This window comes from Melanostigma gelatinosum (genome assembly GCF_949748355.1).
Source record: "Melanostigma gelatinosum genome assembly, chromosome: 20".
NCBI lineage: Eukaryota > Metazoa > Chordata > Actinopteri > Perciformes > Zoarcidae > Melanostigma > Melanostigma gelatinosum.
The window spans coordinates 16,457,537-16,481,460 of NC_136653.1; the positions used below are offsets into that span (position 1 = coordinate 16,457,537).

General features: G+C 43.8%; 1 protein-coding gene across 1 annotated transcript in view; it reads left to right on the forward strand.

The window, feature by feature from the left end:
* The window catches only part of pou6f2 (POU class 6 homeobox 2), a gene marked incomplete at its 3' end in the record, with an annotated part of 64,380 nt that extends 40,865 nt beyond the window's left edge, over positions 1-23,515 (forward strand). The window contains exons 6-10 of the mRNA XM_079291605.1: positions 8,555-8,698; positions 13,338-13,547; positions 15,397-15,541; positions 18,690-18,858; positions 23,008-23,515. Of these exons, the coding sequence (XP_079147731.1) occupies positions 8,555-8,698; positions 13,338-13,547; positions 15,397-15,541; positions 18,690-18,858; positions 23,008-23,515 (1,176 nt within the window). The remainder of the gene's footprint in view (positions 1-8,554; positions 8,699-13,337; positions 13,548-15,396; positions 15,542-18,689; positions 18,859-23,007) is intronic.
* Between the last annotated feature and the right edge of the window lie 409 nt (positions 23,516-23,924).

Sequence of the window (23,924 nt, forward strand, 5' to 3'; positions counted from 1 at the left end):
TCTGAAAGACCTGCCACAGCAGAATGGTCGCGGCGATTAAAATGAAAAACAGGAGAAATTACTGATCAAATTAATCATAATGTCGGGCTACAGCTGTAGGTCTGGTGTAATTTGCCACTCCAGTGAGTTACATCAGCGCCAGGCAGGGAGAGGAGAGGTAGTACATACTGATCCGTGGCAGCGGGAAGCTTAGGCCAGCCTCTCAACTCTCTTATTCCAGTTGGAATGTCCGGGACCCTCCTGACCCTGCTGCGCCATCCAGTGGAGCCCCAACATCTCTCTCATCTAATTAGTCGCCTTATTTTTTTTTTTACATCATGTGTTTCTCCAACCGGGAGCAGCGTCTTCAACACCGTCTCTTGTCATGGCTATCTTGTCGCCGGCATGTTACGTGTTCGCTCATAGCCTCTGACCTTGGTCCGGTGTCTGGCTGGCTGGTTTTCGGCGATGGAGGCGTCCCGTCTTCCGCCACCATCAGACTCCTGCCGTCTGTCTGTGTGTCTGTCTCTACTCCCCTTTGCAGTCGTGTCCTTGATGGCTGTCAGAGCCCCACACTGGGCCTGTCCACTCTCCAGCGGCACACTCATAGGGGTAATTACAGCCTAGGGGCCTGCCTCCTACCCCTGTGCTCCACAATTTACCACCAAAGCGTCCACAGACATCTCTCTTCTTCCCCACTGCACCCCGGCATCACAGGACCGCAGGGCCTCAGACCCACAAGTGCTGCAATTACCTGAGCCTCTCTTCTGTCCTTTTCTCTCTCTCTCTCTTTCTCTCTTCTCACTCTCTCTTGCTCTCTCTCCCCCTCACTCCCCTTTCTACCCCTTGGCTCCCTCACTATTCCCTGGCAATCAGCCTTCATTAGAAGCCTCTGGTGAAAACCCATCGTCACCAAGGTCAGCGGCTGCCAACCACAACGGCCTTTTCAGAGACCCGGCTGACTGCACTCTCACTCTCTCCCTCTCTCCCTCTCTCCCTCTCTCCCTCTCTCCTCACCTCCTTGCTATTCTGCCCTCCATTTCCTCCCGTTCGCGCCACCATCCTCCTCAAGTCTCGGGCCCATCTCTGCTGCTTTTGTCTCCAGCTGAGGCCCCTTCAGACACTCATGCCATTTCTTTTTTCACTGCAGTGCACTTTTACTTATGTCAACCGCTGTTAGAATCACCACTGTCCAATTTGCTCCAAATGTGTCTTTTTTTTATGGGCGGCGGGTGTCTCTCCCATTATATTAACTTGTGCATTAAATGAGCCTTGCACATCGATTAATTGATTTTCCAGATTAGCTCCACGTCTGTTCAATTTCGCAAAATGGGCCGCCATCATTCCACGGGGTATTAAATCAAAATTAAAATGACATGCTCAAATGTAGACCAAGTGGCTTACACTGTGGCTTGTCGATGAAACTGGCAACGCTTACGTTGAGGAAAGAGTCCGTTATCTGTCAAATGTCTCATAACTCAACTGTGGTGTCTGTGGTTTGGAAAAAGATCACTGAGTTTATGAACAGAGATCTAAATTCACAGATGTTTTTCAACTGATTTTGCAGTAAAATACCATCAGCATGTCATCGTTTTGAGTGCTCGTCAAAGCCAAACGAATAAATGCTGTTCAGAATTTTGTTGTTGTAAAGAGTAACTTACTATAATTATAATAATTATCTTTGTTTATAGTGTTGGGCCATATCTCATAATGAGGGCACTGATGTGCTCCTAATTCTTTAACATTAGAAAATGTACATTTAATGATTGAGTATTTCTCCGAACCTTTAAAAAAGCATTCAGACCATCAGTTGTCAGAAAACATAATTTTTAAGGTAAATAGGGGTAAGTCAATTAAAAGAAAGTAAAAAGTGGAAATGGGTTCATGATCTCAGTATCTCCTGAAATCCTGGTTGCGGTTCTGGTAAAGTCGTGTTCTTACATTTAGCAGTAATCTTAAGGCTGTAAGACCTCTCACATCTGTCCATTATCCACGATAACGCCTGTTTTGAAATCATACTTTTCTCATAAAACTGTTAAGTATAACCGGTCTGTGTGCTGCTCGTTGTGGCTGTGTGGGTTAGAGCATGAACGGGCCCTCAGCTCTCAGCTCAGCCTCTTATTAATGCGCAGGAGATCTGGCTCTTAAGAAGGCAGAAAATTGCCTTACATAACAAGCGCTCCACAACTTAGAAATACAAATGTGCACTGTTGACTGAAGCAGAAAATAAGACTGTTGCCCATCAACAGAACCACATTTCATATGAATAATTATAAAGCATGGGAGCTAGATGAGGAAAGCAACCTGACCATGACAGCTCTACTACTTTTATTTACTTCAAATGAGGGATTAGGCTGGAAGAAAATCTACAGACTTAAGGAGCAACGATGAGCCCTGAATTCATAAATAGGGAGAAACTTAAATTTATCATATTTCAGAAGGATCATTTCTTATTAACTTTTAAAATTACACCTACAGGCTGCCTTGCACTTACTTTTTGGCTTTTCTGGTTTTGTCGGGTTTTCAGTCTTCACCTGTTTTCTTCGCTTTTCGAGGTCTGTGATTCTTCTAAACGTGGCAACCGCTACTCTGGTGGTGGTCAGAGGGCTTCCAGCTCCGACACCCAGCAGAAAGGCACAGCTCCCTGATCAGCCCACATGCACATCGGGGGCAACGCGTATTAGACGCTCACAGGGGAGCCCTCACATAGAGCACCAAGCGAGGGCTCACCTAACAGAGGATGAGGAATAGGGTTTCTTTAATTATGAGGCAGGGCTGTGACATTGAGTTCCCCCCTTCCTCCTCCAGCAGGCTCCCAGACACTGTCTAAGTGCTCCGCTCCGCCGAGGAGGCCAGTCCCCCCGCGGGGCGCGATTCCACTGCCTGTAATTTCTGATGCCCATTAGTGACCGCAAACAGAGCACCGGTTCACACAAGGAATACGGCCGCGCAGCGCTGCCACACGCTGTAAAAGGACCCTTCTAATGCAATGTTATTGCATTATGCCCTCCTCATAGGCCAAGTCAAAAGTCACATTTGTGGTCCCTGCGGAATATTATCAGAAATTCTTCTCCGCCGTGTTTTCAGCCGTGGTTTAGCGAGGACTAGATTTGGTATTTTGCGATGTATGGTGGGCTGCGTAAATTGAAATTCCTCTAAACTGCACCCTGCTGCCCTGATCTCTATGAAGAGCATTTTTATATTTTTGCTAGTGGAGGATTTTAAGCCCTTTTTTTATTACGGGAATGTGCAAATGATGGTTTTGTAAATAGACTCCAGTAGAATGCAAGAACAGTGCATTTTCTTAAGTCGACTCCTCATCAAGGGGAGCCTCAGAAGTCAAAACTCCAGTGATCAATACAGATACGGCTGTAAATGTCATCAATTCATCTCCCCACTTATGCTGATTTAGCTTGTGCCAAGGGTTGTGTATATTTTGGAGAAGAAGAAAGAGACAGTGAAGCAGAGAGACGTGGAGGGAGGGGAGGGAGGCGGATTTATCGATCAAGGGTGACCACATCGTAGCCACAGAGCCCCTCTCTCGTGATTAATCTTAGGGCTTAGAGTTGGCCAACGACACATGACAGGCCTCCCCCTCAAACTCCTCCATTTCTCTTCATTACTGGCCGTATTTTTGGACACCGCAGTGGAGAGTAATCATTTACCTTTATTGTGTTTATAAAGCTGCGGCATGGATGACCCTTCCTATATTGAATTGAGGACATCAAAAGATCACTGGACATTGATTAGAAGGATATTAAAGTCATTCAAATGCTATATTTATATGTCAAACAACAGCAGAGTGAAAAGAGATTTCCAACTAAACGAAAACAAATGGGAAGTAGCCGTTGCATTGGGAATGGAACTCCTGAAATCGAGAAACATATTGTATTACGTATTGAATAATTGAGGTACTTGTCATCCAAAGGCTGAGGAGAGTCTTCAATAACGCACCAAAATCACAGCGTTCATAATTTCTTCATAGCCTGATCTCCTGACTTTAATTATTTTATTTTTCATTTTCTCACAGCAGCCAAAAGCCTTTAAAGTGGATACCTGAGCAGCAGTATATTTACTGCAACACCGGTTTAATGCTGCTGTGATTTCCAACCCGACACGACTACGGTACAGAAATAACTGCACCAAATATGTCAGATCATGAGCTGAAATGGTCAGCACTTTCCTGTAGATACTTAATCACCAAGTAGTTTCAAATGTAATACATCTGGAAACAGTTAAACATTATAGATCATTCTTCAGGAAGAGAAATAGTGTTCGAGGAATGTAGTATAACTTATATTTCTACTCGCTGAGTGTCCCCTAACCACAGGAAATACACTGCTGCTGTGATTGATGACAAAGAACCTACTCTGAACCTCTATGCCTCACAATTATCAACAAATGGGCTGGAGCAGATTTTATGTCATGATTAAAGCTGCTGTTAATTTCACATGAGGGTAATGAGTGGGGAGATTGACGGCCACTGTCCGACACTCCATCATCCCTTTATAGTTAGTTTAAACGTTTTCACGACTCTTTTCCTCCTTCATTTGCATTTTGCCTCATTAGACATTTCTGCGGCTGCCTGCGATATCCATTTCCTGGAGTTAATGCATTTTATTTGACCAGCCAAACCTCCCAAGTTAACTCGCTGTCATTCTGCCGTTTCATATGACATCACTCCATTAGCTCCCCGCCATGCCACCTCCACATCCACACCCGCTGCCACCACCGTCCCCCCAATGCCTTAAGCAATTACAATGTCCGACCGTCTCCGGATGCAGCGTTATTGTATTTTGCCGGGTGTTATCTGCCCCAGTTGTTCGATCCGTCTTTTACTTCCCAATATTTTTCCTCAAGAATGACTCTTTTCGGGGTTTATTTTTCACAACGGCTGGAGCAGAGGCCCAGTGGTGAGCAATAGCCGGGGCTCGGAGGACTCGGAGTGCACGACCACAGTGCGAGGCCCCGTTAACCAAGGGACCAGAGGTGTTTTGGAGGGCCTAATGGCATTTTGATGTTCATAAGCACAGAGGATGTGAGGGAGGGGAGGCAGGGAGGTGGGGGAGGAGGAGAGTCAGCAGAAGACTAGCAGAGTCCTGACAGACAGAGAGCGCGTTTTCTCATGTCACAGCTGATTACATTCACTCCGAAGTGGGAAAAGAGCAGGGAGGAGACAGAGATGTGGGGCCGGGATAAACGAGGGCGACTTCCACGTTGTTCCAGAGATAAAGGACGTTCTTCTCAGAAACAACAGTGCTATTAACTGTTAATGTACACAGTTTGACCCACTTTGAGTGGTAGCAAGTAAAGCATGAAGACTTTGGCGTGAGTCATATTTTTACAAGCTTACTTATTCCACCTGTAATCAATCTGAGAGACTTTGTGAAAAGAAAAACATTTCAGTATCACTTTCTAGACAAAAGTATGTGTACATATCTGCCTTAATTGTCAATTAAAAACATTACTGATCACCAATTTGCTAAATCATTCTCCGTGGTCTTATATTCTTACATTATATACGTTTGATTCTGTTGTTGAATCATAGATAAAATAACTTTTACACACCGCTGAATCCTGAGCAGTAGACAAATCTGCCTGCTGGTGTCTGCACCACTTTGTCCATTTACCTTTGCTCTTTTTTTGTCCTGTGCTGGCCCGGAAAAAAAAAAGCAATTAAGTTTAAAACGGCCACATGAAAAGAGCAAAACCCAGAATAAACTCCACAGTTAGTTTGTGTCAGACAATTTTGGTTTCCAGGGGTCTCTCCACGGTTTGTGGGGACGCTATTTCTCCTTCTATTGCTGAGATTACACGGGTTGCTGCACCAGGTGACCCTCATGGCCAAACAGGCAACGGAGAGCCTGGCGGAGTTTACATTCCCTCCCCTTCACACCGTCCACAGAAAAGATGCATTTTTACGAATTTGCAGTCTTTTTTCGTCCTTTCAGAGACACTTATTTTGTGTTTGCTGATCCCTGTGTCGCCCTTTATACTTGGCTATAATAAACTGTGATAGAGCAGAGAGTGATAGCAGTCGTGGTGACTAGAAGGTGACAAGATGATGTCACATGATATTATGGAGGCTTGAGTGGTGCTACGGTTTGCTGCTCCACAATGTGAGAATGTCTTGGCCAAATAGACAATTGAACTTCAACGTCTCAAACATTTCTTCAACAAACACACAGTTTGTTTTTGTTATCCCGGCACTGACCAGAGTGGTCGACGCTGCTGAAGATCCTCTCGACGCCCCTTTTCATTGGGAATGAAACACAATGGTGAACATGCAGGCTCTGCAAACTGGAAGATCACTGTTTATCTCCTCCAACACATGCAATCAGTACAAATGCTAGGCCAGGTCTGTCATTTTGTGCCTCCCGCCGAGGTGTTGAGAGGAGTCACCGTGGCGGAAAATCACCTGTTTAGGTGTTGAACACAGCCTCCCCGCTCCTTATTCCTGGCTCTCCTTCCAACTGCTATCCGTATTACCCACAGCCAGCACAGATGCAGCAGGAGAGCCGGCTCTCTTTTCACCTAGATTTACCAGAATAACATAGCACCTGAAAAGGGCTATCATTGAATGAAACTCAATGATAATGTTTCAAATAAATCTGAAAGCTTCTCCAACAACCTATCACTCACGCAATGACACCAAGCACAGCAGATTTTCAAGGGAGACTCGGCCCGAGCAGATCACATTATCTGTGTGTTGATCTGTGGCCTTTTTTAACTCCGTTTAACTCTGTTGGCTTTTCTCTGTGTCCACATTCACTATCACAACATCCAACATGGATGAGAGAGCCCTGTGTCAACACTTAAGAAGGCATTTTATATTTGCAAACCAGAAACTACCACCAAAGGCAGCTGGTCTCGGTTTTCTTGCGCTTTTTGAAGTGTCTCATTCGGAAAGCTGTATGGAAACAGCAAAATTCAATAAAACTTCCTCAATTGCGTCAGAACGTAGTTGATGCTAAATGGGGAAGAGAAACGCCTTTAATGAATAAATTCTGACATCGCGACCATTTAACTCACATGATAAGCTGAGTAGCTGTCCTCCCTGATGTATAGTTATAATGTCTTGGTCTCCAGACAGCCAATATTGTCTAACATCAATGAACAATTATAACTTTCACTTAGTTTGTGTTTCCTTTTTATCAACATGTCAAACGTTTGCTTAAAAATCACTTGCTTGACTGAAGCTCTGTTATCCTTTCTGTTACCGCTGCATGCAAAGTCAGAATCAGGTTTGTGCGTTTCTGACATTTGAGACGTCGAGATCTCCGAAGGACAACTGCTGGACACATAAAAGACAAGCTCGCGATTATCGAGGAAAAACTGGATGACTTTCAGACGAGGGGAGGCAATATCAATCACGGCCAATTTGAGGCCACCTACATGAAATATGATTTCATAAGACAAATGCAGTGTCATTCTTAATGTGCTTAACCTTTACTGTCAATGAAAAAGTATTGATCGCTCTGTGGCATTTTTTCATCATTTGATTTCAGAAAGTGTAATAATATATGGTGGTGGGGTAAGATAAAAAAAAGGAATGATTTTAGATGAACGCAGCTGAACGGAGAGTGCGGAAACATTGATGCTCTCGGTAAAGTTATCTCTTTAACAGCACATTGTATTTTTACAGAAATGTGATTTAACAACACATGCAATCCTTTATGCTGTTTTCAACCTTTTATATAAACTCTACGTTTAATTTCAGCATTTTTGTTTGAATATGTTTCCAACCGGTGTTCAGCAGCAGGGAGCAGGCAGCCTGCTTCTAAGCAATGTTTCTATTATTTCTCTATTCTGTTGAGTAATTGGGAGGTCTCCTATCTCTTCTTGGTCTTTGATCTACTTACTCAACCTAATAAGACTTTGCTCTGCTGCACTACAACCAAATCAGCAGTGCATTTTCAGCCCCCTAATAAGTGGTTAGCTTGATTTATATGGGTAATCTCAGCGATGTGGCGGGGCTCTACAACCCGTCCCCGATGCAAGGAGCCTCTTTTCACAACCACGGGCCAGACCAGATGAGTCCATTACAGCGGAGGGTAAGGAAATGGTCATTTCAACCCTCCTCTTCTTCAAAAGGAGCAGTGCGATAGTGCATTGTGACGCAGGAGGAATTCTTAGTCGAAGCATATTGAAGGGGGGGTTGGCGATACAGTGATGCATGGCCACACAGCCTGGCTCTATTGTGAAAGCGGATGCTGTTGGGCCAATGCTGCGGGTGGAGCGGCTCGGCTCGACCCGTGGGGAGCCCCGGGGGCCAGAGGAAGCACTTAGAGTGGTAAAATGGCCACTTATTCACAACCACCCTCCCCGTTCTCTACTGCTCCTCCCTACCCTTGAGCCTCCCACTGGGTTGAGGAGCACAGACCTCTGGGAACTGTATGATGGACTACTGGTCTACACAGACCTCACTGCGGTTAGCCTTTTCTGGCCTTGGCAACAATGAAGCTCCGCCCACACGGAGCCCTCCTGAATCTCTCTTTTTTTAAAGAATTAACATTAAACTGGTAAACATCTGCATGGGCGACATAAAGACCAATTATTTCTTTGCTCTCACCAGCTGAATCCATTGGCCAGCCAGGCGGCGGCGGTAGCGGCGGCGGCAGCAGCCATGGGATCCATCGCCGGTTCTCAGGTGTTCGGCAACGCCTTGTCAAACCTGCAAGGAGCCACCGGACAGCTGGTCACCAACGCACAAGGACAGGTGAGTGCTGTGTACTGGAGGCTGACACGATAGCAGAAAAAAAATTCTGAATGATCTATTATACCTACAGCTAATTCAATAATTCAGTCCCCTTGGTAATGGCTCTGTAAGAGATGTTGCTGGACCATCTATCACGTGCGAATGTGCAGCTCCAAACAAAACAGTTGTATAGTATTTCTGATCTTTCCTCATAGATTTCTAGTGGGGGAGCTGTGTGTTGTCTTCAAGCTGTTTGTCTACACTCTAGTAAACCCACCATATATTAAGCTTTTTGGGAATAAACAAAGCCCTTCTTTCTCCTATCCGCATGCGTCTGTCGCTGTAAAACGCTGACCTTGTCATATTTACAGGGTGGCTGCAGAATTGTTCCATCAGTAGCCAGAGGCTTGAACGATGATGCTTGTCATTGTAGGTCCCTATCTAATGAATCATCTTATCGCAGGTGCACACAGCACATATTAAAGGAAAAGTGTATGGACAATGTGCCCTTTCATGCCACTCTGTTGTTTACCTTAACCCCTGTTTCATCTTTTAACACTTGCATTGTTCTCAGTATAAACTTAACACAAACATGGTGCCAACAAAGCACGGGTGACATTTCTTACCAATAAAAACAAGCAAAAACAGTTGATTTGTAATTGTTAAATTTGACATTTAGCCCAGTGGACTTGGGTTTCAGGTCCACCAGTGTGACCATGCCGCGTTGTTTATAGTAAAGTCTTGTCCGTGTGCGAGCGCTTGATGCTAAACGTCGCCAATGAGACAGTATGGACTCACAAGGTGCCTGGAGCACTGGGGACAGATCACTGTGGATATGGACTTGATGGGATGCTCTGTGCTTTTGTAGTGTCTTGGCGGCTGACAGTCCCTGACATAATCAGGTCACAGAGACGGTCAAAGCCGTGGGCTCCAGCCTTTACTCCCCACCTCATTATTCCAGCATTATTCAGACGGAGGGCTCTGAAACACGCACCGCCATATCAGAAGGTCCGCGCCCGCCCCCCTTTCCCCCCAGCACTGAGGAGACTACACAGGCTAATACATACCTCAAACAAGGCTAGAGGTCCACCAAACACTCTCTGAGAACGTATGTCAGCATGGTAAGGCTAAGAAACAGGAGGAAATGCAGCAGCTTTTAACTCATTTTGGTTTGTATTTCCTAGAGATCTGCTTTCATCCAGTCAGTGTTTCATTGGAATTAAAAGAACAATCTTTATCATCTCTGTACTCCACGAGTAAAAGTCACTGTTGCTTGAATTTAAAACAAGGTATACCGTCTTTGACCTTTTTAATTTCCTCCACAACTCCGTCAAAAGACCTTTTTATAAGCGAGAGCTCTGGGGACCTTGGAAAGTGTCGCGTTTGATGGACGTTTGGAGTTCAATATGTTTTTAAACCTTAATTATATTGGCCTCAGCTTCTTTATTCGCCAAGGGGAATCAATGAGGCTCTTTCTATCCTCACCGCCTCCACAACAGTGATTAAGGCTGTGGATAAAAGCCAGAATATTGTTGACTGTCACTTCGGATTTTTTTTTTTCTCCTTTGTGGCATTTTTGTGAACATCTTCTATTCAATGCCAATTCTCACTTTGCCTGCAGCTTTAATGTGGCGGTAAAACTGTGTTGGGAAATGAGGACATTAGGGCTGTTTCATGCAGCGTACCGCACGTCCTGAAAGGTGTAGACGGCACCGACATGGTTTGTGTGTGTGGAACATCCCAGTTTAATAAACACTGGTTCCTCAGCTTTATATATGGAACTCGCTTCTACCCCGAATTTGGGTTGTCAGGGCCATGCATCCTTTTTACTCCCTGCATTCCAAGCCTTTGGTGAGGTCTCTGTGCCCCAGAGGTGGACTCTGCTGGAACTAATGCAGAGAACAACAGGTAAGGAGCACATGCACGGTTAACCTGCAAAGCAAGTGTGCCCTTTGTATCGACGGAAGCTTCCAGCCCTTAGATTAAATGTAACCGCAGTGCAAACTGCTGTTGCCCTTGTAACTGTAAATCTTCTAGGACTACAGCCATTGATTATTTTCAGTATCAATTATTCTTTCAAGTTCACAGATTGCTTGTTTTGGCCGACCAAAAATCCCAATACCAAAGATAATACATTCATAATGATATAAAACACATAAAAGCAGCAAATTCTTACATTTTAGACTCTGCAACAAGCTACAGTTTGACGATTTTGCTGTATAAATAAACAACTGATCATTGCTGCATTAATCTACTGTGTTTTGCATCTAGTTGCATACTTCAAATTAAATAGAAAATACCTGACAGCTTACCCAGGAAATGTCTTCTGTCGAATCGCCCATTATAAGTCTGCTATTTTAGCCTTTGATTTGCTCTGAATGTTAGCTTTTTTGGACTTGTGTGTTGACACGAGTCCAAACTTCCAAAACATTTTCCCTCCTGGGTCTCAATTCACCGCATGAACAGCGGAGGAGAGAAAATGGGCAGAGATATTGCCTGGCGACCATGGCTAAAGATACAGATTGCCCTGGCTGGAGAGATGAGATGACATTTCTGTGGAAACAAGAGCAGCATAATCTTAATGAGTTCTGCCGGGTGGAGAGAGGCACGTTACTCGCATGCCATACGGAGTGGAGCGGGAAGCAAACACGGGAAGCCAAATAAACGGGAACAAACTGAAAAATAACTGAGGAGAGAGGCCTGAGCAGTGAACAAGAGATTTATGAAATGGTGCTATGACTAAACTGCACCTGAAGAAATGAAAATGATTGCGTGTCCCCATCAAATTTGGGCTTTTTGTCCAGAGCATAATGTTCCCTCAGGTTTATTTAAAGTACTGCAGCTTTTAAAGCACACAATCAACCTTCTTAGGAGTAACGTCACTGCTATGAGTAAAAACATGAGGAAGCGCTCAAAAAGTATTCAGGTCTGATTATCATTATCTTAATCTATAAAGTCAATCATACTTTTATAAATGAGGGCCATGCTCTGTAAACTCTCCCCATTAGGAAAGTGTATAATAAACTCCTCCCTTCTGTCTATAAATTAGCTCTCAAACAGTTGACTGCTCTGAGAACGTTACCCTTCCAGCTCAAGAAGAGCTGTGAGACGCTGCCATGTAACATCTGCCCGAGATAGTCAGATGGAGAGGCGTTGCATTGTGGGACAGGGACGAGAGCTGAGCTGTCAGTTGCCTGCTATTTCATTATCCTTATAGAACAACCACTTAGTCAAATGACGATGAATAATTGAGCGGAAACAAGTTCCCTGCCACAGCGGCATGCAAAGCGGGATCAGTGGGACTCCGGAGACAAGAGCGTCAGGCAGGGCAATAAAATATGCTAAGTGGCAGGAGAGCATTACAGCGCATTTGTAAAGCCGGCGCGGAGAGAGAGATAAATTATCTCTCCCCTAATGCGAAGCAACGTCAGCAAATGAGCCGTGGCAGGGATGAATTACAGATTGTCGGCCCACCTTTCTCTCACTGATCCCTCCCTATTATGTCAAAGAGACGACGGGAGGGGAGGGGGAGGAGGACCCGGTGCTGAAACACATCAGCAGCGGTGGCTATAAGGGAGCCGGACGAGGCCTGGCTAATAATATGTAGAAGCTGTTTGTAGTTTTGTGTTGAGGTGTAGAAGCTTAAATTAAAATATGAACTGAAAAAAAGAAGAGTTGAAGACGGTGCAATTTTTTTGCAGAAAGCAGCTCTTTGTCCAGTTGCCGAATAACAGAATTTGGAATGATGGGCGTCTCATGCATGTTGAGCTGCTCTCTGGTGTAATGAGGCTTGGTGGAGGAGCGATGTCAGCGGGGGGACGGGGCCACGGCTGCTCAGAACCAGTCCCCAGATGACATTAACCTTCATCATGGTGAAGAGGCGCTAAGTCTCCCCTAAAGCGCCACTCTTGGCCACACTCTGGCAACTCTGAGAGCTAAAACGCTGCAGCGACACTCTGCCGCCCCCTTTGATCTGCCCTTCCTGATTACAGCCACAGAGGAGAGGAAAGCCTGCGCTGGAGGGGGGTGGAGGAGGGATGAAGTACCCCTGGGACCCCTGATAGTTGAATGAGAAACACTAGGTCCTGTCTCACTCTCTGATGCTCCTCTTTTCTCCCTCTTATTGTTTCTTTTCTTGCTCTTTCCTTCCACTTCGTCCTCTCTGCTCTGGGTGTGAGAGGGTGAAATGGGGGTCTCTCGGCAGCCTCACTCCTTCTAACCAGAGACGGACAAAGACACTTAAGCACAAACACACTTAGACACACACAGTCGCACACTCATCCCGGGCTTGGCCTGGTGATGGATAATACAGTCAGTGGTGTGCACCATCACACAAACAGGTATTCAGCGCTGACCTTTGCAGTGCACTCCCAGCAGTCTGCTTTGGCTTCACTTGCTCTAGCCTGTAAAACCACCAGACAGATGTTCAGTGGACGCTTGTGCATGTTTTCCTCTGAAAATCACACACAGACTCAAACACTGAGTGCTCTGATTAACCTTACAACCCGGCTAAATCACCGGCTCATGCTTTGTTTCCAAAAAGACTCACAGCGGCAGAGATCATTAAGACTCATACCTCCAGTAGCGTTTACCCTCTCTGCTCCAGCTTCTTTTTCAAAACTGCCCAGCTGGTTTCATCTCTTCTCTACCCCCTTTGTAGATAATTGGAACAATCCCACTGATGCCCAACTCTGCAGGGCCCTCCAGCCAATCAGGGGGTGGCAACCCAGCACTGCAGGTACAGCCAATTACACCTCAGCTTCTGACCAACGCTCAAGGCCAGATCATCGCCACAGTGATCGGCAATCAGATCCTGCCTGTCATCAACACCCAGGGAATCACGCTGTCACCAATCAAGCCCGGACAGCAGGTAACACACACTCCAATGCACGAACACACACACAGATACAGAGGAAGGTGTCTCGTAGAGACGCTTATTGTTACACACTTAAACTGCTGCTTCAACAATGATCAAGAGATGACTTTAAAAGTGTTGAATGAGCAACACCTAGTGGAGTCAGTCCAGAGCTCTGTTTATTCATGACAGCATTATTCCAGCGCTGCTAGTCAGGTCTGCTTCATGCTGAACGCCTCGTATTTTTCCTGCTTCTAACCTCATAACGATCATTTGCGTCATTCCACTTCGAAAATAGTTTTTGGTACAATTGTTCTGTGTGTGTGTGTGTGTGTGTGTGTGTGTGTGTGTGTGTGTGTGTGTGTGTGTGTGTGTGTGTGTGTGTGTGTGTGTGTGTGTGTGTGTGTGTGTGTGTGTGTGTGTGTGTGTGTGTGTGTGTGTGTGTTTGCATGCTTCACTCTGTGCATGTTTGGAAGGCACTTGTCAGCCAACCTTCTAGACTCAGTCTCAGAGAGCCCCTGCAGAGCCCAACCCCCCCCCCCCCCCAAAAACAAAAAACAAAGACCCACTTTTCATCACACCACTTAAAACTCGAACACTCATGCCTCTGTTCTCCCTCCTTCTCTCCTTCCTCAATCAGACTCTCCATCCTTATGATTTGTCCTCTCTGACCTGAACAAGAAGTATTTTGTTTTGATTTGAAGGAAGGCGCGTAAAACATATTTCTTTGTACACTAGTTTAAAACTGTCAAACATTTTCTCCTTCCAACTTGAAGATCTATACAGTGTTCAAGTGTGCAGTCGGATGCATGCACACAACAAATAACATGTTATTGACTTGATAATGACGATGTCAGCGCAGAATTACAGGGTAAAAGTTCACACTGAAGGCCTGTACAGTTTAGAATGGATGAACTTCAGATGGATGGCTCCCCAAAGCACCAGATCATACTCTTGAATGAATTAATGCATTTGTAATAATGTTTATGCTTTTGTCTCCACTTCAAAGCCCGCATGTACACATTGTTCCATGGGCATAATTTACGGTTGTCAGAGTCTGCAGTCTAGAATATTTCCAGTGAAGCTAGATAATTCTCAGTGCCTGTCAACAGTCCTGACAGTGTGTGCATCGCTGTTGACACCCCCCACCATCCAAACAAACACATGCCACAGAGAAAATAATTAATAGCAAAGAAGGAGAGGAGAAGCCGGCCTAGCTCATGGCAGAGACAGCTTCTCGCTTTAAGAGAGAAGACGCACCATCTTGATCTTGTAAAAGCAATTCAAATGTGCATAAAACATGAAAATACATAGTTTTTTTCGCCATCAGAGAACGTAGCTTGTGGATCATGAATTATGTTTGATATGGGGACTGCTGTGTCCACATTTATATTTCAGATTCCGGCTGCCATTATTGGCATCCTCGCAGGTCTGATGACGAGAGAGGAGACTCTAATTGTCACGAGCAGTTTTCTTTTCTTTTTTTTAAGTTGTTTTCGGCAAAGAAGCGATGTGAAGCTGTGGAGTACCTGAGTTGACTCCCACTGTCTCCTGCAATAGTGAACCACTGCTGTAGTCTGTTGAGCCGACGATTGACACTATATTCTGCGCTGTCAGTTTAGATACTGCAGGCAGTAATTAACATTTATTCATCACTAGGTAGATGTCATTATATTCAGCTTCTAAGTGGCAAATTTAATATCTGTTGATTAGATTTAATATTATATTCCAATCACCATAATGACACGATAACCTATAAATGATGATTATTGTGCTGATGCAGGAGAGGAAATAATGGATATTTTTCTGTACTGCGTGCTGTCAATATATTATTGTGTATGTGTGTGTGTGTGTGTGTGTCCAGCTGCCGCAGGGTCAGACAGGCCCGGCATCGTCTCAGTCCAGCCTGCTCCACATGCCCCACAGACAGAGTCCTCTCCACCAGGGCTCTTCCTCCTCCTCCACCTCCTCCTCTTCCTCGGCTCTCAGCGTGGGGCAGCTGGTCAGCAGTAAGTGTCCGACACAGCTCACGAAAACACAACATGTCTCCGAATACATGGAAGAAATAACCATAACACGGCCACTGACTCTTCAAACATATTATAGGCAGTGAATGTGTGTGAAACAAAACATATTCTCACGTAACTCTAGTGATGTCAATCTTAACAAAAGGGTCACAAGAATATACTTTCTTTTTTTTTTAAAGCTAAATTATTTCCAAAAACAGCTGAGCATTGATGCTTTTACAAACGTCACCCAAACAGTAATAAATGTATTTATCAGCCGATTAATACACATTTGGTGCTCCAGTATTTACAGCAGCACGCCGGTTTATGTGGTATTTATTTAAAATAAACTACAATGTGTGTGTTCAACCAAATGAAGGAACATGTTACTCAGTGTGTTGACGTTATATTTGATCGTTTTTGAACAATGGAGCTTTGTGGTACAGAGGAATTAATGTTGGCAACACAAAATATGTTTAATATCCCTCAACTTACTCTTTAAAAATAAGAAAGAAAAGAAATAGAGACAGAAAATAAATATGACTATAATGAATGAAATGAAATCTTGACAGAAATTACATTTATTATTATTATATATAGTCATATGGGCATTTTTGCAGCGCACACAGACCTCACTGTGAATTGTTTTAATTCAAACTACTTTCCACTGAATAAATATTCCCTATGAAATATGACAACATTTCAAACCTTAGCCAGATTAAACCCAAACTCCCTGCATGGCTAAATACCAGAGGTAAGATAATAAAAAAATGTTTTGTAATTTGGCAGAACTGTCCCTTTAGAGATTCAACATGGCGGCCGCACAGTATCTACATTACTCTCCGTGTGGACAACTTTTGACTGATCCCCGCCTCCTACAATTGTTTCATGTTTGCTGACTGTTTTTTCTTTGGTTTATGAGACGATCCAAAGTGGCGTGTGTTATGTTTAATGAACATATGTTTCATTCTTCCAATGCCTGGGCCGATAAATCACTGGATCACTGTCAGCGAGCAGCCATAGCCTTTTAAAACTCTCTTTTATTCAGATACATTTCATTTGTCAGAGTCGATTCCCCTAAACTCTTTGTAAACTCATTTCAAAGGCAGCTACAATGCCACTGAATTTAATAAAAAACAAGTCGCCATTGATCAACTTGTTGTAGACGCCGTGTTTCTTGTGTTTACTCGTAGCCTGGAAAAAAAATCATAGAAACCATTTTTGAGTCCTCACAAAATCATTGTGGCTCAGTTCTGCAGGAAATAGAATTAATGCTTTATGCTGAGTACGAGCCATATCACTTCCTCTCAATATCACTTGCCGCATACATACACAAAGAGAATCCCACGACAGAGTCAGAGGCGTCCGCTGAGGAGAGAAGATGAAATGTCATTGCATTCGCCGGCCACAAACAAAAGTGCCAGAAAACAGATTAAAAAGCAGAGAATGTCTGTCACTGTTATTTAGAAATAATCAGATGGGAACATGTCAATCACAAAGAAGAATGTCAGCAACGTTTTGCCTTCAGGTTGTTTTCATTTTAACTTTATATTGATTTACTGACCATTTCACATGTTGGTATCTGATCACAGTGCGGTAATAATTAACATAATAAAGACGCTTATTGATACCAGGTGTAAATGCAAAGACAGTATAATGCATGCAAATACAGATCACATGTTAGCAGCAGGTGTAAATAAGCTTTTAAACTTGTTGAGGAACAAGAGAACAGTACTTATTCACTTTTCCTCATCTTTTAGTCTGGTTCAGGTCGATGATGAAGAAATAACATTCTTTCACCTCACGTGGAGGACAGACGGAGACAAAAGCTTGACTTCATTGTGTGCCTGGCGCATAACAGCACAAGTCTTTTTTTTCTCATTTTCCAATTGAAAAATGTTGAGTTTAACTTGTTATTGTCTCCTCATTAGTGCACTATTGCTGTGGAAAAGGAGCTTTTGGAGGCCGAGAGTTGTTTCTATTGGTTCAGTGTTTTTAATTTGTCTTTCCAAACATTTTACTTACTTCTCTGTTTATTTTGTGAAAGCTTTACTGCCCCATTCTTTATTGGAAAATAGATTAGAAGCGTTTGAATGGTATATTGTGTTTGGGTAGTGACTTCATGTCTGAAGACAGATGTGGAACCAGAGGTTAGAGCAGTTACTCTAGAGTACCATTCGTCTTTTAAACCACTGAGTAAATAGACTCTGTGGGGAATGATGAAGAGATGCTCATCAATGTGGAGATGATGGGACCCGAAGCTGTGAGTGCGCATCCCTCCCATTTAGCCGGTTCGGAGTCTCCAGCCCCCCGTCTTCCAAGTGTTCACACGTCTGGAGCACGCCGCATACGCTACACGTCACTTATGAGGCACAACGAGATGGCAGCCCCATCGATTTTTGCTTAAATACGCTTGGAGGATCCCTTTAATAATTCATTGATAATGACCAAGATGAATAATTCAGAGGCACAAACTTTGCTTTCGTAAGCAGGATGCCAGGGCACCTGACATTGATGTACAATGTGAAATCACTTTTTATTAGCAGGGAGATTTGTCAAAATGCTTCATGGAAGTTTTTTCAGATCTGCTCACATGAAACGGCATTTGTTTGCATGAAGACTTTTCTCTGTCGGACTGGAGCCGGGAATCGTCTGTGCGGGTGTGAAGGCCTGAGCTGTCTTCGCACAGGGTCAACTGTGTGAAATAATGTCTTTCCGTGTTCTTTAATGTTTATTTGAGAGGGCTCGCATTAGTGTATGTGTGTCTTCACACAGATGAGATGAAAGCAAAGGACCTCCAGTGTCTATCTGCTCGTCGATTGAATCAACAAGCGTCGTGTGCTTTTGTCCATATGCTTTTATAGTTGGATTAAAGATTTACACTTGCAAGTCAGAACCGTGGCACGCCTGCATTCACACCTCAGATGAATGTATTTGTCCAAACATCTCTGAGAGTTTACAGCAGAAGGGCAGTGATGAAATAATAAGTTCTGACCCGGAGCGGGACTATTTAGTAAAAAGCTGTTTAGAGACGACCACGATCACATATGTCTCGCTGTTTGCTTCATTCACTCTGCAAAATGAGGAAAGCAACAGAGGAGCAGAGGGCTAATAAAATGAGGTGTGTGTGTGTGTGTGTGTTGTGTTGTAGACCCGCAGACCGCCCCCAGCGAGGTGGACGGGGTCAACCTGGAGGAGATTCGTGAATTTGCCAAAGCATTCAAGATCCGCCGGCTGTCTCTGGGTCTGACACAGACTCAGGTGGGCCAGGCGCTCAGCGCCGCCGAGGGGCCGGCGTACAGCCAGTCCGCCATCTGCAGGTAAGAACAGTCAGAGAGGGTAAAGCTCACACAACGAATGCTTCCAACAGAGGAAAGCAGATAAAGTCGTGCAGCCTCCCTTGAGTTGTCTGGTGCTCATAACTGCCATCTATTTTTCATTCTGTGTTTTAACAGACATTATTAAGATATTAAAATACATAATTGACTCGCACCACCCTGACAAACGAAGCTCATGTCTGTACTTACCCTTCCTCCTCTCCGTTGCTTTCCATTCGCTGACATGACAGCCGGATATTACTTATGGAAAATACACACACAAGTATTACACGAAGCACTTAAAGCATTTAATAATTACTAAGGCCTGACGCCGGCTGCTCCGCCTGAACATGAGCGAGCTTGACGGCGATGATCTGTTAATAAGATTGCCATGTTTTACTGCTGCCACCAGGACAGTTTAGTCATAAATGGTGCATTATATATTCATGAGACAATCAGACAATCAGTGTTTCCTCCCTCCTGTTTTTCCACTTGACTAACATTGAGCATGAAGACACCAAATGAGCCACATTTCTCATTCAAGTCAGAATAATTGGGCTACATCATGCCCAAATATCACTTTTTCAAGAGGACCAGACAGTAAAATGTTATTCCACCATGCAAAAACTATTTAAAGTGTAAGAATGATTTCCAAGTTACCAAATTAGTAAACGTTAAATGTCTCTTCTCAAATCTAATTCAAGGATATGTGTGTTTGATAACTTTTGTTTGCCAGAAACACACGAGCTGTAACACCATCGTAGCCTGTTCGATATCGGTTCTTGACAAGTGTTCCGTTCTGTTTTCAGCTCCTATTCCCGTATTCATTTTAATGTCGCTCTGCATGTACTTTGCTGACGACCTGTACTGTTTATGTGACACAGTGCCACGCACTTTCAGAAATGTCATCACATCGACATCAAACAGCCGATAAAATGTGAAGCAGCACAGCGGCCGGGGTTCTTATGAGGCTCAGCCGGCTCTGACTAATGTTTAAAGTCTTGAAATCACACATCAAATATTTACAGCCAGGCATAATTCAAATATTTATAACATACATTAAAAGCCATTAGCTTCAAAAGTAAACACTCTGTGGGCTGTTATTCATGCCGTTAAGACAATTGTTCTTTGTTTGTATGACAGTGAACATGACATCCTGATGTTTTAAGTAGAGGGGCAAACTGCACATGCTTTAGTTTAGTTAACATCAACACAGACATGAGGTTTGAGGAGAAGCGGGACGTCACGGTAGCTCTGGGGCTCCGGCTCTGAACCCAGACAGTGAACAGACACTGACAGATGCTTCCATCTCGTCTCCTTTCATTGCTCCGTATGTTTCCAGGCACTTTATTAGTTTATCGAAACAGGCAGAGGCTTTACAGGAGGGCATCATCAAACCGATGATGTGCCAGCGTGTCCTCTTCTGCCTCACATTTGTCTCGGTTTAGCTAATATGAGTATAAAAATGTTAATACCGCCACACATTTGTCATTTTAAATACACAATTTAAGATAGAAAACATGTGAAACTCCCCTTTAGTGGTGTTTTAGCACCATTATAGACTCTTTCCTCATTAGCTAACTCTTTCAAAAGACTCATTTGAGTCAGCATCAATTAACATGACCAGCTTATAAAAACATCTTATTTATTTTATCAGCAGCCCGAAGAAGAGATCTCTGACAGATTCAAATGTAATTCACAATGGAAGGTTATTGTTCCCAATCTTTCAATATTGCGTGTACAATACCTAAAAAAAACTTTTTTTTTCTGTTAAACAAAAGCTAAACTTCTTAAAAGGATCAGTGTTTAATTATACTCAACATGAAACAGCCTTTTAAGAACTTGGCCTCAGAAAATATAGTTTAAATGTAGCAAAATTAAGATGTAAATCAGGGAATATTTGATGAGTGAACTTTACAAAGACTCTAACAAAGCATTGGATGCCAACTCTCCTGACAGTAAGCTTGAGCAACATGAATAATTTGTAATTATCTATCACTCTATATTGTGATAAAAAACAAAATATGACACGTCAAGCTGCTTAATGTATTTTAAAGTCATATCAAATGACATTGCCGTTAAACAGTCCCATTCAATGCCTTTTGCCATTAGTCTATAACGGCCAGAGATACTAAACAAGTATAAACAGTTTGGCACAATCTCTGACAGTTGAACAAATGATATTCTCTCACTGTATATGTTGCCATATCACCCAGTTCTTCCTTTATCTGAGCCTTATCTGAGTCTTATCTAAATATCTACAAACAGTTCAGTGTCTGAAACGGGTCGTGCTTTAACTAAACCGCACAAATGTCTCAGAAGTGAACCGACCCGAGGATGTATGGAGAATACGAGCTGTCATGTCTATCGTTGTCGAGGTAAATCTCTTCTCATGCTGTAGATTTTAGGTCATGCGTATCGTCCAGGGCCTATTTTAAGCATTCACTTCTCAAAGACTGGTTGGTGGCTGTAAACATTCAGGCCTCAACATACAGCATGTCTAAGCAGCCTCCTAAGGCACTTTTAAGAAGAGAGGCTGGAGGTGCATTCAGGGAAACCTCCCTCGTGCGGATGCACTAGAGGAGGGAGTGCATACCCCAGCTGAGCAGCTCTCAACTCATTTTAGTATCTGCGGTTCCTGTTGGTCCATGAAATGTCCTGTCTCTGGTGACTCCTCATATTCACTAATGTATCCCCCGCAGTATGGAGCCCTCCTCTTTCCACTGTTTAGGGGGAGGTTATAAATAATACCGCCCGTCGACGAGGAGGAATGCACCAACAAAGTGTAGAAGCAGAGGAAGTTCATGCACGCATGGTCTTCTCTCCCTCACTGTTGTTGTCTGCAGCAGCTCACCTCGCCATTAAAACTGTCTCGTGTGCATTGTTTGCTCCGCAGAGAGCGGCGTACGTCTCTGCTGTCTCTCCGTCAGAGCGGCTGTCACTTCAGGAGTTGTTTTACTAAAAGCATTCACACACTTCACCCTTTCAGTGAACTCATGTCTGCTTATTTATTTTATTATTATTAAAAAGCAGCTATTACGATGATTTAAATCTTCCTCTTAGGGCTGGGCTATAATTCAGCACTATCATTTATTGTCTTTCAATGGAATTATATCCTGATTAACTCATATATCAAGATACAATGATACACAATGACTTTGTCTAAATTGATAATAACAAGCCCAAACAAATATTTTTTGCAAAAAAAAGACCTAAATGTGCATCCTAGTGGTCCCAGACACTGACTTGTCCCGGGTGTGAGTCCGTCTGGGTCCTTTGTTACTGACAACCCTCTTCTGTCTTCGTTCATTTCATGTCAAATATAAGAGCGTCGTGTCATCTGATCCTAATACTTTATAAAGCACATGTTCATATCACAGTCCCAAGCACCTGACACAGTCATTGTGCTGCCAGCTAGCAGCTAGCAGCTAGCGGCTAGCGGCTAGCAGCTAGCGGCTAGCAGCTAGCAGGGCTGTTATAAAAAGGCTCATTGTCCATTCTTACCGTGACTCGCTAAAAGTGTGCCGAGTTCATGTAAAGTCAGAATTACATGTCAAGCAGCCGTGAAGTTGCAGGAAGTTTCAGGATTAGAGTGTGCAAATGTATTCTTATTAAATATAAAATGAGACCTTGTTAGAGGATGAAAGAAAGTTTGAAAATGTATTAAATGTACATTTTGATTAATAATTCAAGCTCCTTTTGTAAATAAATGATGGTGCCATATTTAACTGCATGCATTGGTGGATTTTTTGGGGGGGGTTTTACCACCTGAGGGAAAGAAATGGGATATTTTGAAGTAATTCCTGTTTTGTTGGATTTTGTAGAATTCTGAAGTTCAGTTAGATGTTTTCTATGTTTTTGGTTCAACTGGACCTGATTTTAGTCATTGGCAACATCTCCTTGCTCCACTATTGCCAATTTGGGACAGAGGCAAAGCCTCCTCCAAAACAATTAACACACGACTGGCAACCGTCACCTCCAGCTGCTGCAGCTGAGGTGCTTCCAGGTGCAGAATACAGGAGTTTGGCTCGGATGTGTACCTGGATGTTAGTCTCCGTCCCTGTGGTATTCTGGATGAGGAGACAAAAGGCAGGCAGCTTATCCCTTGTTCTGGCAGGGCACCTAAGATTCTTTTTTCTCAATTCTCCCCAGACACACCATCCTGAGAAGCCACTTTTTCCTACCACAGGAAGCCCAAGAGAACACTATAGGTAGCAGTCTGACAGGAAAACTGAACCCTGGCCTTTTATATCCTGCCAGGTTTGAGAAGTTGGACATCACCCCTAAAAGCGCCCAGAAGATTAAGCCCGTTCTGGAGCGCTGGATGGCCGAGGCTGAAGCCCGCCACCGATCCGGCATGCAGAACCTGACTGAGTTTATCGGCAGCGAGCCTTCCAAAAAACGCAAGCGGAGGACCTCTTTCACCCCGCAGGCGCTCGAGATCCTCAACAGCCACTTTGAGAAGAACACACACCCCTCCGGACAGGAAATGACGGAAATAGCCGAGAAACTGAACTATGACAGGGAGGTGGTGCGTGTCTGGTTCTGCAACAAGAGGCAAGCCTTGAAAAACACAATAAAGCGTTTGAAACCGCCCGACCTCGGCCCGGCGGCCCCGATGGACCCTCTCACTGATTCTCTAGAGGAGCTCCCGAAATGAACGAGCTCTCGGGCAAAACAGTGGAGTGGCAAAGTGGCAGCCATCGAAAAACAACAAGGGGGGGGGGGGGGATGAACTGAAGTGAGAACTGAAAAAAAAATGTTCCCAAGTCACCTGGATGGACAGTCATGAGTTTGCAAACAAAAACTACGTGTTGTCAGTGTGATTACCACAGCTATGTAAATGACCCTGGCGAAACCAAAAAATAACATGAAAAAAGAGATTAATATCTGAGAATTATGTAAAAAGATACGGTGTGCTGTTTCAAAGAGTTTTAGGTTCTGGCCTTACGGACCAGTCTAGCGCCCACATTTTGGTTCCCACGAGGAGGGATTTAGTAAAGAGATCATACCAAATCAAAACACTATTTACCAAAGTCTGTTGCATCTGAGTACTAAGAATAATTTTG